At 42.5% G+C, this 14,570-nt stretch overlaps 1 protein-coding gene across 1 annotated transcript in view; it reads left to right on the forward strand.

Annotated features, from left to right (window-relative positions):
* The first annotated feature begins 247 nt into the window (after positions 1-247).
* The window catches only part of LOC307132659 (uncharacterized protein), a 29,839-nt gene continuing 15,516 nt past the window's right edge, over positions 248-14,570 (forward strand). Inside the window, exons 1-17 of the mRNA XM_079827122.1 lie at positions 248-353; positions 464-628; positions 738-890; positions 990-1,154; positions 1,264-1,416; positions 1,514-1,678; positions 1,787-1,939; positions 2,053-2,217; positions 2,327-2,479; positions 2,581-2,745; positions 2,855-3,007; positions 3,109-3,273; positions 3,384-3,536; positions 4,319-4,399; positions 5,241-5,333; positions 9,690-9,782; positions 9,974-10,066. Of these exons, the coding sequence (XP_079683248.1) occupies positions 305-353; positions 464-628; positions 738-890; positions 990-1,154; positions 1,264-1,416; positions 1,514-1,678; positions 1,787-1,939; positions 2,053-2,217; positions 2,327-2,479; positions 2,581-2,745; positions 2,855-3,007; positions 3,109-3,273; positions 3,384-3,536; positions 4,319-4,399; positions 5,241-5,333; positions 9,690-9,782; positions 9,974-10,066 (2,317 nt within the window). The 5' untranslated portion in view covers positions 248-304. The remainder of the gene's footprint in view (positions 354-463; positions 629-737; positions 891-989; positions 1,155-1,263; positions 1,417-1,513; positions 1,679-1,786; positions 1,940-2,052; positions 2,218-2,326; positions 2,480-2,580; positions 2,746-2,854; positions 3,008-3,108; positions 3,274-3,383; positions 3,537-4,318; positions 4,400-5,240; positions 5,334-9,689; positions 9,783-9,973; positions 10,067-14,570) is intronic.

Genomic DNA, 14,570 nt, shown 5'->3' on the forward strand with positions numbered 1-14,570 from the left:
AAACATGGCGTTTGTGGCCACAGTCAAAATGGTACGTGTGGATGCTTTGCTTCTCTTCCAACTGATGGAGTGTTTTGCCGGCCACCACCTGGTAAGGAGTCTCTCTTTATTTCAAATCCAAGTTGACAATAGGCATAATCGTAAAGTCTGAAGCAGTTTTTGACAGCTTGATTTTTTTTTGTCTTTCTTAATGTTTGCAGCTCCACTAAAGATGTTCAAATACACCATTGACATAAAAATCAATGCTTCAAGAGAAACTGTGATAAAGCGCTTGAGGGCGTTGATTCGTGGACAGAAATTCCCCATGTGCGTCAAGAAAGGCATGAAAATCTCCAGTGCAAACATCACTACAGGTAAGAGAAGTATAAGCTGAGTAATACCGCTCTGACCACATTAATCTGATTCTGATCAATTATTTCTATTTGTGTTCCCTTTAAAAAAAAAATGTTTGTTTAATTTTCAGTGTGTCGTTCAAATTCGAAGAAAACCGAATGCAAGTGTGAGAATCAATACGCTTGGCCCTCTGAACAATGCTCTAAACATGGCGTTTGTGGCCACAGTCAAGATGGTACATGTGGAAGCTTTGCTTCTCTTCCAACTGATGGGGTTTTCTGCCGGCCACCACCTGGTAAGGAGTCTCTCTTTATTTCAAATCCAAGTTGACAATAGGCATAATCGTAAAGTCTGAAGCAGTTTTTGACAGCTTGATTTTTTTTTGTCTTTCTTAATGTTTGCAGCTCCACTAAAGATGTTCAAATACACCATTGACATAAAAATCAATGCTTCAAAAGAAACTGTGATAAAGCGCTTGAGGGCGTTGATTCGTGGACAGAAATTCCCCATGTGCGTCAAGAAAGGCATGAAAATCTCCAGTGCAAACATCACTACAGGTAAGAGAACTAGAAGCGGAGAAATGCTGTTCTGTCCACATTCACCAGAAAAAAAAATGTTTTATGTGTCCTCTAAAAATTGTATTATTACATTTTCAGTGTGTCGCTCAAATTTGAGCAAAACCGAATGCAAGTGTGAGAATCAATATGCTTGGCCCTCTGAACAATGCTCTGGACATGGCGTTTGTGGCCACAGTCAAAATGGTACGTGTGGATGCTTTGCTTCTCTTCCAACTGATGGAGTGTTTTGCCGGCCACCACCTGGTAAGGAGTCTCTCTTTTTTTCAAATCCAAGCTGACATTTGGGGTGATCGTGAAATCTGATGCAGGTTTTGACTGCTCGATTATTTTTGTTTTTACCTCATTTTTGCAGCTCCGCTAAAGACGTTCAAATACACCATTGACATAAAAATCAATGCTTCAAGAGAAACTGTGATAAATCGCTTGAGGGCATTGATTCATGGGCAGAAATTCCCAATGTGTGTCAAGAAAGGCATGAAAATCTCCAGTGCAAACATCACTACAGGTAAGAGAAGTATAAGCGGAATAATACTTGTTCTGTCCACATTCACCAGAAACCTTTTTTTGTATGTCCTCTAAAATTGTAATTATTTAATTTTCAGTGTGTCACTCAAATTCGAGCAAAACCGAATGCAAGTGTGAGAATCAATATGCTTGGCCCTCTGAACAATGCTCTGGACATGGCGTTTGTGGCCACAGTCAAAATGGTACGTGTGGATGCTTTGCTTCTCTTCCAACTGATGGGGTTTTCTGCCGGCCACCACCTGGTAAGGAGTCTCTCTTTATTTCAAATCCAAGTTGACAATAGGCATGATCCTGAAATCTGAAGCAGTTTTTGACAGCTTGATTTTTTTTGTCTTTCTTATTGTTTGCAGCTCCACTAAAGATGTTCAAATACACCATTGACATAAAAATCAATGCTTCAAGAGAAACTGTGATAAAGCGCTTGAGGGCGTTGATTCGTGGACAGAAATTCCCAATGTGTGTCAAGAAAGGCATGAAAATCTCCAGTGCAAACATCACTACAGGTAAGAGAAGTAGAAGCTGAATAAAACTGCTCTGACCACATTAATCTGATTCTGATGAATTATTTCTATTTGTGTTCCCTTTAAAATATATATATTATTTGTTTAATTTTCAGTGTGTCGTTCAAATTCGAAGAAAACCGAATGCAAGTGTGAGAATCAATACGCTTGGCCCTCTGAACAATGCTCTGGACATGGCGTTTGTGGCCACAGTCAAAATGGTACGTGTGGATGCTTTGCTTCTCTTCCAACTGATGGAGTGTTTTGCCGGCCACCACCTGGTAAGGAGTCTCTCTTTATTTCAAATCCAATTTGACATTTTGGGTGATCGTGAAATCTGATGCAGGTTTTGACTGCTCGATTATTTTTGTTTTTACCTTATTTTTGCAGCTCCACTAAAGACGTTCAAATACACCATTGACATAAAAATCAATGCTTCAAGAGAAACTGTGATAAAGCGCTTGAGGGCGTTGATTCATGGACAGAAATTCCCTTTGTGTGTCAAGAAAGGCATGAAAATCTCCAGTGCAAACATCACTACAGGTAAGAGAAGTATAAGCGGCGTATTGCTGTTGTGTTCATTCATCAGAAACATTATTGCCATGTGTTTCCTCCGAAATTGTAATTATTTGTGTAATTTTCAGTGTGTAGCTCAAATTCGAGCAAAACCGAATGCAAGTGTGAGAATCAATACGCTTGGCCCTCTGAACAATGCTCTGGACATGGCGTTTGTGGCCACAGTCAAAATGGTACGTGTGGATGCTTTGCTTCTCTTCCAACTGATGGGGTTTTCTGCCGGCCACCACCTGGTAAGGAGTCTCTCTTTATTTCAAATCCAAGTTGACAATAGGCATAATCGTAAAGTCTGAAGCAGTTTTTGACAGCTTGATTTTTTTTTGTCTTTCTTAATGTTTGCAGCTCCACTAAAGATGTTCAAATACACCATTGACATAAAAATCAATGCTTCAGGAGAAACTGTGATAAAGCGCTTGAGGGCGTTGATTCGTGGACAGAAATTCCCAATGTGCGTCAAGAAAGGCATGAAAATCTCCAGTGCAAACATCACTACAGGTAAGAGAACTAGAAGCGGAGTAATGCTGTTCTGTCCACATTCACCAGAAAAAAAAATGTTTTATGTGTGTCCTCTAAAAATTGTATTATTACATTTTCAGTGTGTCGCTCAAATTTGAGCAAAACCGAATGCAAGTGTGAGAATCAATATGCTTGGCCCTCTGAACAATGCTCTGGACATGGCGTTTGTGGCCACAGTCAAAATGGTACGTGTGGATGCTTTGCTTCTCTTCCAACTGATGGGGTTTTCTGCCGGCCACCACCTGGTAAGGAGTCTCTCTTTATTTCAAATCCAAGTTGACAATAGGCATGATCGTAAAGTCTGAAGCAGTTTTTGACAGCTTGATTTTTTTTCCGTCTTTCGTAATGTTTGCAGCTCCACTAAAGATGTTCAAATACACCATTGACATAAAAATCATTGCTTCAGGAGAAGCGGTGATAGAGCGCTTGAGGGCGTTGATTCGTGGGCAGAAATTCCCAATGTGTGTCAAGAAAGGCATGAAAATATCCAGTGCAAACATCACTACAGGTAAAAGAAGTATAAACAAAATAAAGCTTTTCCACATAAGTGAGTTATTTCTACATTTGTGCTCCAAAATCTTAATTATTTGTTTAATTTTCAGTGTCTCTAAAATTCAAGCAAAACTAAAGAAAGGCTTGTAACACTTTAGTTTGGGTTCAAATTCTCACTTTTAAATAGTTGCTTATTAGTATGCATATCACTAGGATATTGTCTGTTTATTATTATTTATTAAGCACATATTTATGCCTTATTCTGAATGACCATATTCTATATTCCTTAATCCTGCACAATTCCTACATAATACCTACATTTAAAAACTACCTTACTAACTGTTGATAAGCAGTAATTATGAGTTTATTGAGGCAAAAGTCATAGTTAATAGTTCAGAGTGAGAAATGGATCCTAATCTAAAGCGTGACTGAAAGTCTGTTAAAAAAAATCCATACTGACAATTAGTGTGAACGTAGAGGCACATGCAGTTTTTGACCAGTCGATTATTTTTGTCACACCCTTAAGCCTCTCCATATTACAAGTCGAAACTGACAATTAATGTGACATTTTTTTTTTTAGTTTCAATTACATGAAAGCCATCTGGTATTTTTTCACCTGGTTCCCATCAGAAGGCGTGTCTTTCTTTTCTTGGTTATATTTTTCTCTGTTGAGTGGAACACTAAATCAGCCTTTATTATTAATAATTACTTGTATTTATTTTGATAGAAAGCAGTGTGTACATTTCTCGTGAATAAAGGTAATGTAATCAGATTAATGTATGTCTTTACTTATCATAGGCTGTCCCATAACTTCAACCACAATCCCAAACACAAGTGTATCTACATCTACACCATCAGTGACAACAGCAACAAATACAGGTATTACTTTTTGTAGTGAGCTTAGCAGCAAATGTGTCAATTCTCACAATGGTTACTTTATTTCCTAGTTGTCACATTCATTTTCAAATTGTGTTTCTCAGACAACTGATATTTCTAAAGAATTGAAAATGGTCTGCTAGTACATGAAATATAAAAACTTCACATTATATTTAAATGTAAAGTTCTCATCAGAACTTAAACACTCTATTATCAACTTTTTCTATTACAACTTTAGATATCGTTCTTAGACATTGGTGTATTTAATAAATAAATTACAGTTAAAATAAACTGAATCTGATTAATCAGTCCAAATGTTACCACCCTTACAACGCCGATCCCAAACAAAACTCATGAAGTAACAAAAATGACAAGTCCTCCATCATCCACTCCAGTAGCAGAAACGACAAGTGATTATCCGATTCTATTTACATGATATATTCACCAACAACTAAAACCTTTAGAGATGTTAGCACTTTAGCACTTGCCATGTTAACGCTGTCAGGGTTGGCTGCAGTGTAAGAATCACAGGAATGAAGGAGTCATAAATAACAGAATTTAATTTAAAAAAAGCTCAGGAGAATCAGGAACAACCACCAACACAAACGAGAATGAACAGAGAAAGAGGGAGAACACAGGGTAAAAATACACATGGACTAACGAATTAACTAATGAGATGACAAGTGAAGTAAATTACTAATCAGACACACTGGGAAAATGGATCACAGGGAAACAGGGGGAAAAACACAATGAAACATAACTTTGACATATGTATTGTTTAGTAGTTTCCAGACAATATGAATAACTTCTTATTCCGGTTGGAATTTGATTTCTGATTTTGTAGATGTTACAAGCCTTTCAACCCTGATCCCAAACACAAATGACAGTTCAACAATAACAAGTGCTCCAGCATCTACTCCAACAGTAGAAACAACAAGTAAGTGATCATATCATTTTATTTAAATAGCATTATCACCAACAACCACAGCCCTTAAGAGATGTTTAGCACATACCATGTTTACGTATTGTTCAGCCAGATAATATGAATTACTTCCAATGTCTGTTTGAATTTGATTTTATAGATCTTAAAACATACAAGCTATTCATTACCTCTTTTTGATTTTGTAGATATTACAAGCCTTTCAACCCTGATCCCAAACACAGCTGACAGTACAACAATAACAAGTGCTCCAGTATCTACTCCAAAAGAACAAACACCAAGTAAGTGATCATATCATTTTATTTACATGGCATCATCACCAACAACTAAAACCTTCAGAGATGCATTTATCACTTACCATGCGTACTTATTGTTCAGTAGAAATTGCCAGAAGATATTCATTACCTCTTTTTGATTTTGTAGATGTTACAAACCATTCAACCCTGATCCCAAACACAAATGACAGTTCAACAATAACAAGTGCTCCAGTATCTACTCCAACAGTAGAAACAACAAGTAAGTGATCATATAGTTTTATTTACATGGCATCATCACCAACAACTAAAATCTTCAGAGATGTGTTTAGCACATACCATGTTTAATGTTTGTTCAATAGTTGCCAGAAGATATTCATTACCTCTTTTGATTTAGTAGATGTTACAAGCCGTTCAACCCTGATCCCAAACACTGCTGACCGTACAACAATAACAAGTGCTCCAGTATCTACTCCAACAGTAGAAACAAAAAGTAAGTGATAATATAATTTTATTTACATGGCATCATCACCAACAACTAAAACCTTCAGAGATGCATTTATCACTTACCATGCGTACTTATTGTTCAGTAGAAATTGCCAGGAGAAATTCATTGCCTCTTTTTGTTTTTGTAGATGTTACAAGCCATTCAACCCTGATCCCAAACACAAATGACAGTTCAACAATAACAAGTGCTCCAGCATCTACTCCAACAGTAGAAACAAAAAGTAAGTGGTCATATAATTTGAATTACATGGTAAGTCACCAACAAACTAAAATCTTCAGAGATGTGTTTAGCACATACCATGTTTAATGTTTGTTCAATAGTTGCCAGAAGATATTCATTACCCCTTTTGATTTAGTAGATGTTACAAACCGTTCAACCCTGATCCCAAACACTGCTGACCGTACAACAATAACAAGTGCTCCAGCATCTACTCCAACAGTAGAAACAACAAGTAAGTGATCATATAATTTTATTTAAATAGCATCATCCCCAACAATCACAGCCCTTTAGAGATGTTTAGCACATACCATGTTCACTAATTGTTCAGCCAGATAATATGAATTACTTCCAATTTCTGTTTGAATTTGATTTTATAGATCTTAAAACATACAAGATATTCATTACCTCTTTTTGATTTTGTAGATGTTACAAGCCATTCAACCCTGATCCCAAACACAGCCAACAGTACAGCAATACCAAGTGCTCCAGCATCTACTCCAAAAGAACAAACACCAAGTAAGTGATAATATAATTTTTATTTACATGGCATCATCACCAACAACTAAAACCTTCAGAGATGCATTTATCACTTACCATGCGTACTTATTGTTCAGTAGAAATTGCCAGGAGAAATTCATTACCTCTTTTTGGTTTTGTAGATGTTACAAGCCATTCAACCCTGATCCCAAACACAAATGACAGTTCAACAATAACAATTGCTCCAGTATCTACTCCAACAGTAGAAACAAAAAGTAAGTGGTCATATAATTTTAATTACATGGTACGTGACCAACAACTAAAATCTTCAGAGATGTGTTTAGCACATACCATGTTTACTTATTGTACAGTAGTTGCCAGAAGATATTCATTACCCCTTTTTGATTTTGTAGATGTTACAAGGCTTTCAACCCTGATCCCAAACACAGCCAACAGTACAACAATAACAAGTAATCCAGTATCTACTCCAACAGTAGAAACAAAAAGTAAGTGGTCATATAATTTGAATTACATGGTAAGTCACCAACAAACTAAAATCTTCAGAGATGTGTTTAGCACATACCATGTTTAATGTTTGTTCAGTAGTTGCCAGAAGATATTCGTTACCTCTTTTTGATTTTGTAGATGTTACAAGCCGTTCAACCCTGATCCCAAACACAGCCAACAGTACAACAATAACAAGTGCTCCAGTATCTACTCCAACAGTAGAAACAACAAGTAAGTGATCATATAATTGTATTTAAATAGCATAATCACCAACAATCACAGCCCTTTAGAGATGTTTAGCACATACCATGTTCACTTATTGTTCAGCCAGATAATATTAATTACTTCCAATGTCTGTTTGAATTTGATTTTATAGATCTTAAAACATACAAGATATTCATTACCTCTTTTTGATTTTGTAGATGTTACAAACAGTTCAACCCTGATCCCAAACACAGCCAACAGTACAGCAATACCAAGTGCTCCAGCATCTACTCCAAAAGAACAAACACCAAGTAAGTGATAATATAATTTTATTTACATGGCATCATCACCAACAACTAAAACCTTCAGAGATGCATTTATCACTTACCATGCGTACTTATTGTTCAGTAGAAATTGCCAGGAGAAATTCTTTACCTCTTTTTGGTTTTGTAGATGTTACAAGCCATTCAACCCTGATCCCAAGCACAGCTGACCGTACAACAATAACAAAAGCTCCAGTATCTACTCCAACAGTAGAAACAAAAAGTAAGTGGTCATATAATTTTAATTACATGGTAAGTCACCAACAAACTAAAATCTTCAGAGATGTCTTTAGCACATACCATGTTTAATGTTTGTTCAATAGTTGCCAGAAGATATTCATTACCTCTTTTTGATTTTGTAGATGTTACAAGCCTTTCAACCCTGATCCCAAACACAAATGACAGTTCAACAATAACAAGTGCTCCAGTATCTACTCCAACCGTAGAAACAACAAGTAAGTGATCATATAATTGTATTTAAATAGCATCATCACCAACAATCACAGCCCTTTAGAGATGTTTAGCACATACCATGTTCACTTATTGTTCAGCCAGATAATATTAATTACTTCCAATGTCTGTTTGAATTTGATTTTATAGATCTTAAAACATACAAGATGTTCATTACCTCTTTTTGATTTTGTAGATGTTACAAGGCTTTCAACCCTGATCCCAAACACAGCCAACAGTACAACAATAACAAGTAATCCAGTATCTACTCCAACAGTAGAAACAAAAAGTAAGTGGTCATATAATTTGAATTACATGGTAAGTCACCAACAAACTAAAATCTTCAGAGATGTGTTTAGCACATACCATGTTTAATGTTTGTTCAGTAGTTGCCAGAAGATATTCGTTACCTCTTTTTGATTTTGTAGATGTTACAAGCCGTTCAACCCTGATCCCAAACACAGCCAACAGTACAACAATAACAAGTGCTCCAGCATCTACTCCAACAGTAGAAACAACAAGTAAGTGATCATATAATTGTATTTAAATAGCATCATCACCAACAATCACAGCCCTTTAGAGATGTTTAGCACATACCATGTTCACTTATTGTTCAGCCAGATAATATTAATTACTTCCAATGTCTGTTTGAATTTGATTTTATAGATCTTAAAACATACAAGATGTTCATTACCTCTTTTTGATTTTGTAGATGTTACAAGCCATTCAACCCTGATCCCAAACACAGCCAACAGTACAGCAATACCAAGTGCTCCAGCATCTACTCCAAAAGAACAAACACCAAGTAAGTGATAATATAATTTTATTTACATGGCATCATCACCAACAACTAAAACCTTCAGAGATGCATTTATCACTTACCATGCGTACTTATTGTTCAGTAGAAATTGCCAGGAGAAATTCATTACCTCTTTTTGGTTTTGTAGATGTTACAAGCCATTCAACCCTGATCCCAAGCACAGCTGACCGTACAACAATAACAAAAGCTCCAGTATCTACTCCAACAGTAGAAACAAAAAGTAAGTGGTCATATAATTTTAATTACATGGTAAGTCACCAACAAACTAAAATCTTCAGAGATGTCTTTAGCACATACCATGTTTAATGTTTGTTCAATAGTTGCCAGAATATATTCATTACCTCTTTTTGATTTTGTAGATGTTACAAGCCTTTCAACCCTGATCCCAAACACAAATGACAGTTCAACAATAACAAGTGCTCCAGTATCTACTCCAACCGTAGAAACAAAAAGTAAGTGGTCATATAATTTTAATTACATGGTAAGTCACCAACAAACTAAAATCTTCAGAAGTGTGTTTAGCACATACCATGTTTAATGTTTGTTCAGTAGTTGCCAGAAGATATTCGTTACCTCTTTTTGATTTTGTAGATGTTACAAGCCGTTCAACCCTGATCCCAAACACAGCTGACCGTACAACAATAACAAGTGCTCCAGCATCTACTCCAACAGTAGAAACAAAAAGTAAGTGATCATATCATTTTATTTAAATAGCATCATCACCAACAATCACAGCCCTTTAGAGATGTTTAGCACATACCATGTTCACTTATTGTTCAGCCAGATAATATTAATTACTTCCAATGTCTGTTTGAATTTGATTTTATAGATCTTAAAACATACAAGATATTCATTACCTCTTTTTGATTTTGTAGATGTTACAAGCAGTTCAACCCTGATCCCAAACACAGCCAACAGTACAGCAATACCAAGTGCTCCAGCATCTACTCCAAAAGAACAAACACCAAGTAAGTGATAATATAATTTTATTTACATGGCATCATCACCAACAACTAAAACTGCTCGGGTTATGTATATAACACTTGTTCCCTGAGAAGGGGAACGAGCACTGCATCGAGACGACACTTTGGGGATACTCCCTTAGCACTAGCAAATCTGAAGTCAGAATGACAACTAGGCCAATCCGATTGGCGTGCGTGATGACGTAACTGTGACGGCATACCCAGAAGTATAAAAGGGGAGCTTAAATGTAATGTCGGCAGTAATTGCTCTGAAGCATGCGCTCCAGGCGCGCCGAGGTGTGGCGTCGGGATGCAGTGCTCGTTCCCCTTCTCAGGGAACAAGGGTTATATACATAACCCGAGCAGTTCCCTTTCGAGGGAACTCGCACTGCATCGAGACGACATTTTGGGGAACGAGTCCCAACTAGGCCACACCGAGGGTAGCGCCTGCCCTAGTGTGAAGCCGGAGACCGGGCACAGCTAGGACTGGAGCACCCTAGCACCAGGCGTTGTAGAGAGATCCAGGCTATAGAACGTGATAAATGTGTGTGGGGTAGCCCAACCGGCCGCCTCGCAGATATCCTGCAAGGGGACCCCAGAAAGAAGGGCCACATGCCTCTGGTGGAATGAGCCCTCACGGCCACAGGTGAAGGCAAACTGCGCACCTGGTAGGCCATGGTAATTGCCTGGACAATCCAATTACTGATTGTCTGAGTAGACGCAGGCAATCCCTTCTTAGGTGAGCCAAAACACACCAACAGTTGTTGCGATCTCCTCCACTGTGCAGACTTCGCCAAATAAGCTCTAAGAGCCCTAACCGGGCAGAGTAGGTGAAGCCTCCCCTCTTCCACCGTTACGTGAGGCGGAGGATGGAATGCCTGCAGAACCAATGACCTGACCACCCTTGATGGCACCTTAGGCACGTAGCCCGGCCTAGGGTGTAAGATGGCCTTTACTCCTCCCGGGGCAAACTCCAGGCAGGTTGGCGTTACCGCCAAGGCCTGGAGATCTCCCACTCTCCTGAGAGAGGTAATGGCGAGGAGAAAAGCCACCTTAAGGGTCAGGTTCTTTGGTTCAGCTGACTCCAATGGCTCGAAGGGGGCCTCAGCCAAGCCTTCGAGAACCACTGCCAGGTCCCAGGTTGGAACTCTGCCAGGCCTCATCCTCCGAGCCCCACGGAGGAATTGTACAACCAACTGGTGCCTACCCAGAGGCCCATCACCCATAGGAGTGTGGAAAGCCGCAATGGCAGCCACGTACACCTTGAGTGTGGACGGGGTAAGCCCTGCAGAAAACCGATCTTGGAGGAACTCCAGCACTGAAGCCACTGGGCAGTTAACTGGGTCCACCTCACGCTCCCTGCACCAAGTGGAAAATACATTCCACTTGAGGCTGTACAGTCTCCTCGTAGACGGAGCCCTGGAACTGAGTAAGGTCTCTATCACCTCTGCCGATAGACCAGCCTCTAGGTACCTGGTCCCCTCAGGGGCCAGACCCACAGGTTCCAAATCTCCGGGCGGGGGTAAAATATCGTACCCGCCGCCTGAGATAGGAGATCCCTCCTCAGAGGAATCTCCCACGGCTGACCTGCTAGCAGAGCTATGATATCCGAGAACCAAACTCGAGTCGGCCAACGGGGTGCTACCAGAAGTAGGCTGACCCCCTGTCGCCGGACCCTCTCCAGGACTCCCGGGAGCAGAGCAATCGGGGGAAATGCGTACAGACGCAGCCTCGACCACGTCTGAACCATGGCATCTAAGCCCAGCGGGGCTGGATGCGTGAGGGAAAACCACAGTGGGCAGTGGGACGTCTCTCGAGACGCAAACAAATCCACTTCCACTGGGCCGAACCTCTTGCATATGGCCTCCACCACCTCTGGGTGGAGTCGCCACTCCCCGGGCCTCAGCACCTGCCTCGACAGGATGTCTGCTCCCTGATTTTGGACCCCCGGGACATACATTGCCCTGATGGACAACAGTTTCCCTTGGGACCACAGGAGGATGTGATGCGGCAGTCTGCAAAGAGGGCGCAACCTCAAACCCCCTTGGCGGTTGATGTACGCTACGACAGACGTATTGTCTGTCCGTACCAGGACATGTTGGCCGCGGAGGTCCGGGAAAAAGCTCCTGAGAGCTTTGTAGACCGCCATCATCTCCAGGCAATTTATGTGCCAGGAGGAATGACGGCCCTCCCACGGGCCCCTCGCAAAGCAGCAGTCCATGACCGCGCCCCAACCAGTGAGGGAGGCGTCTGTTGAAACGGATTTCCGGCAACAGGACGCTCCCAACACTGGCCCCTGGGACAGTAACCAAGGTTTCTTCCATATGACTAGGGAACGAAGGTATCTGCGCGTTACCCTCATCATACGGAACGGATTCCCTCTGGGGAAAAACCCCTTGGTTTTCAGCCACCACTGGAGGGGTCTCATGTACAGCAGGCCAAAAGGTATTACGTTGGACGCTGCTGCCATGTGCCCCAGCACTTTTTGAAAGTGCCTCACAGTGATGCTGTGGCCTAGCCTTATTCCTGAGACCATCGCCAGTATGGTCTCGACTCGCGCGGGAGACAATTGTGCCCGCATCGTCGTCGAGTCCCATACGACCCCGAGGAACATTGTCCTCTGGGACAGCGTCAACACGCTCTTTTTAGTGTTGAGTCTCAGCCCCAAGCACTTTATGTGGCCCAGAACGACATCTCGATGCCTGACCGCCATCTCGTACGACTGGGCCAATATGAGCCAGTCGTCGATATAATTCAGCACACGGATACCCTGAAGTCTCAGTGGAGCCAGAGCTGCATCCGTGCACTGAGATCTATCTGACTCACGATCATGGGAATGGTGAGCATTTTGAATCTGAAGCTCCTCAGAGACAGATTCAAAAATCTCAGATCTATAATCGGACGCAACCCTCCATCCTTTTTGGGAACTATAAAGTACCGGCTGTAGAACCCGGACTCCCTTTCCAGCGGAGGAACGCGCTCTATGGCTTCCTTCGCTAACAAGGTATTTACTTCTAGTTCCATTTCCCGAACCCGCTCGGGTACCACTGTAGTCCAGTACAACCCCCTGAATCTTGGAGGAGGATGACCGAACTGCAGTCTGTAACCCTTTTCTACAGTACGCAGGACCCATGTAGAAATACTCGGAAGGCATTTCCATGCTTTCGAGGCTGGCGTCGGGTGTTACACGGTTCCCGTTGGGAACGGTTCTCCGTGTGCAGACGCGCGAGCTGCACAGCCGCAGGTCTTTCCAGAGGCGGCTGGTGCAGCATGCGTTCGCGAGAAATCGATGCGGCCCGAAGCGTCATAGACGGCGGGATTACCACATCGATTTCCCCAGAGCGCTGCGGAGGAAACAACCTCGGTTGTTCCTTCGCGGGGGGGGACCGCTCTTAGAAGCCCTGCCGCAGCTAGGACTTCTTCCCAGCAGCCTTCCGCGCCTGAAGAACGTTCCTTAGATCGCCTTTAGGAGCGGAAGACTGCTGCTGAGAGCGCCGCCTCTGTTGCCAGGCTCCCGGGGGAGGGGCTCTAGATGCGACGCTCTCCTTTTGCACCTTTCGGTGCGAGGAGCTGGATGACGGCTGAGGCTGCCCACTAGGGCCAGGGCGAGGGAGGTACTGGTGGAAGGCTGCTGACTGTCTCTTCACCTCCTGGTGTCTGGAAACGACGGCATTAACCGCGTCTCCAAACAGACCAGAAGGCGAGATCAGGGAGTCCAGGAGGAAGGTTTTATCCTTCTCCTTTATCCCCGACAGATTCAGCCAGAGGTGTCTCTCCACTGTCACCATGGAAGCCATGGAGCGGCCAATAGCGCGGGCCGTCTCCCTGGTGACGCGGAGAGACAAATCTGCAGCCTTCCTGAGCTCCAGCACATCCTCCGGAGAGGGACCCTCGCCCTCTTCTAGCTCTTTCAGGATATCAGCCTGGTAGGCCTGCAGGATGGATAGTGTGTGCAGGGAACTACCAGCCCGTCCAGCCGCCATATAAGCCTTGCCCACCAAAGATGAGGTGTCCCGACAGGGTTTGGTGGGCAAAACCGGAGCTTTGAGGGACGATGCAGCGTCGGGTGAAAGGTAGCTCGCGAGAGCCTCCTCCACCCGAGGCATCGTCCCATAGCCTGCCTCGCGTGTCCCCTCAGAACATTGGAATAATCCAAAACTGGAGGATTTGACACACGCGAGGAATAGGGCTTCCTCCAGGATCTGCACACCTCGGTGTGCAGATCCGGGAAGAAAGGCAAGCCCCGGCGAGGTGTTTGGACCCGGTGCGAGAGGAACCGGTCATCCAGCCTACAGGGTGGCTGAATTTCCGGAGCCTCTTGTGGCCAATCGATCTTTAATTTAGCCACCGCCCGGGTCAACACCTCAACCAGCTCCTCTTGGGCGGGTGAATGAAGCGATGAAACATTTCCTGCTTCATCCCCCGCCTCGATGCCCACTTCCTCCGGCTCCTCGGAACCGGAGAGAATGAGCACCGGACCTCCCACCCCGGGGGAAGAAGCTGCAGAGTG

This window comes from Gobio gobio (genome assembly GCF_949357685.1).
Source record: "Gobio gobio genome assembly, chromosome: 10".
Classification (NCBI taxonomy): Eukaryota; Metazoa; Chordata; class Actinopteri; order Cypriniformes; family Gobionidae; genus Gobio; species Gobio gobio.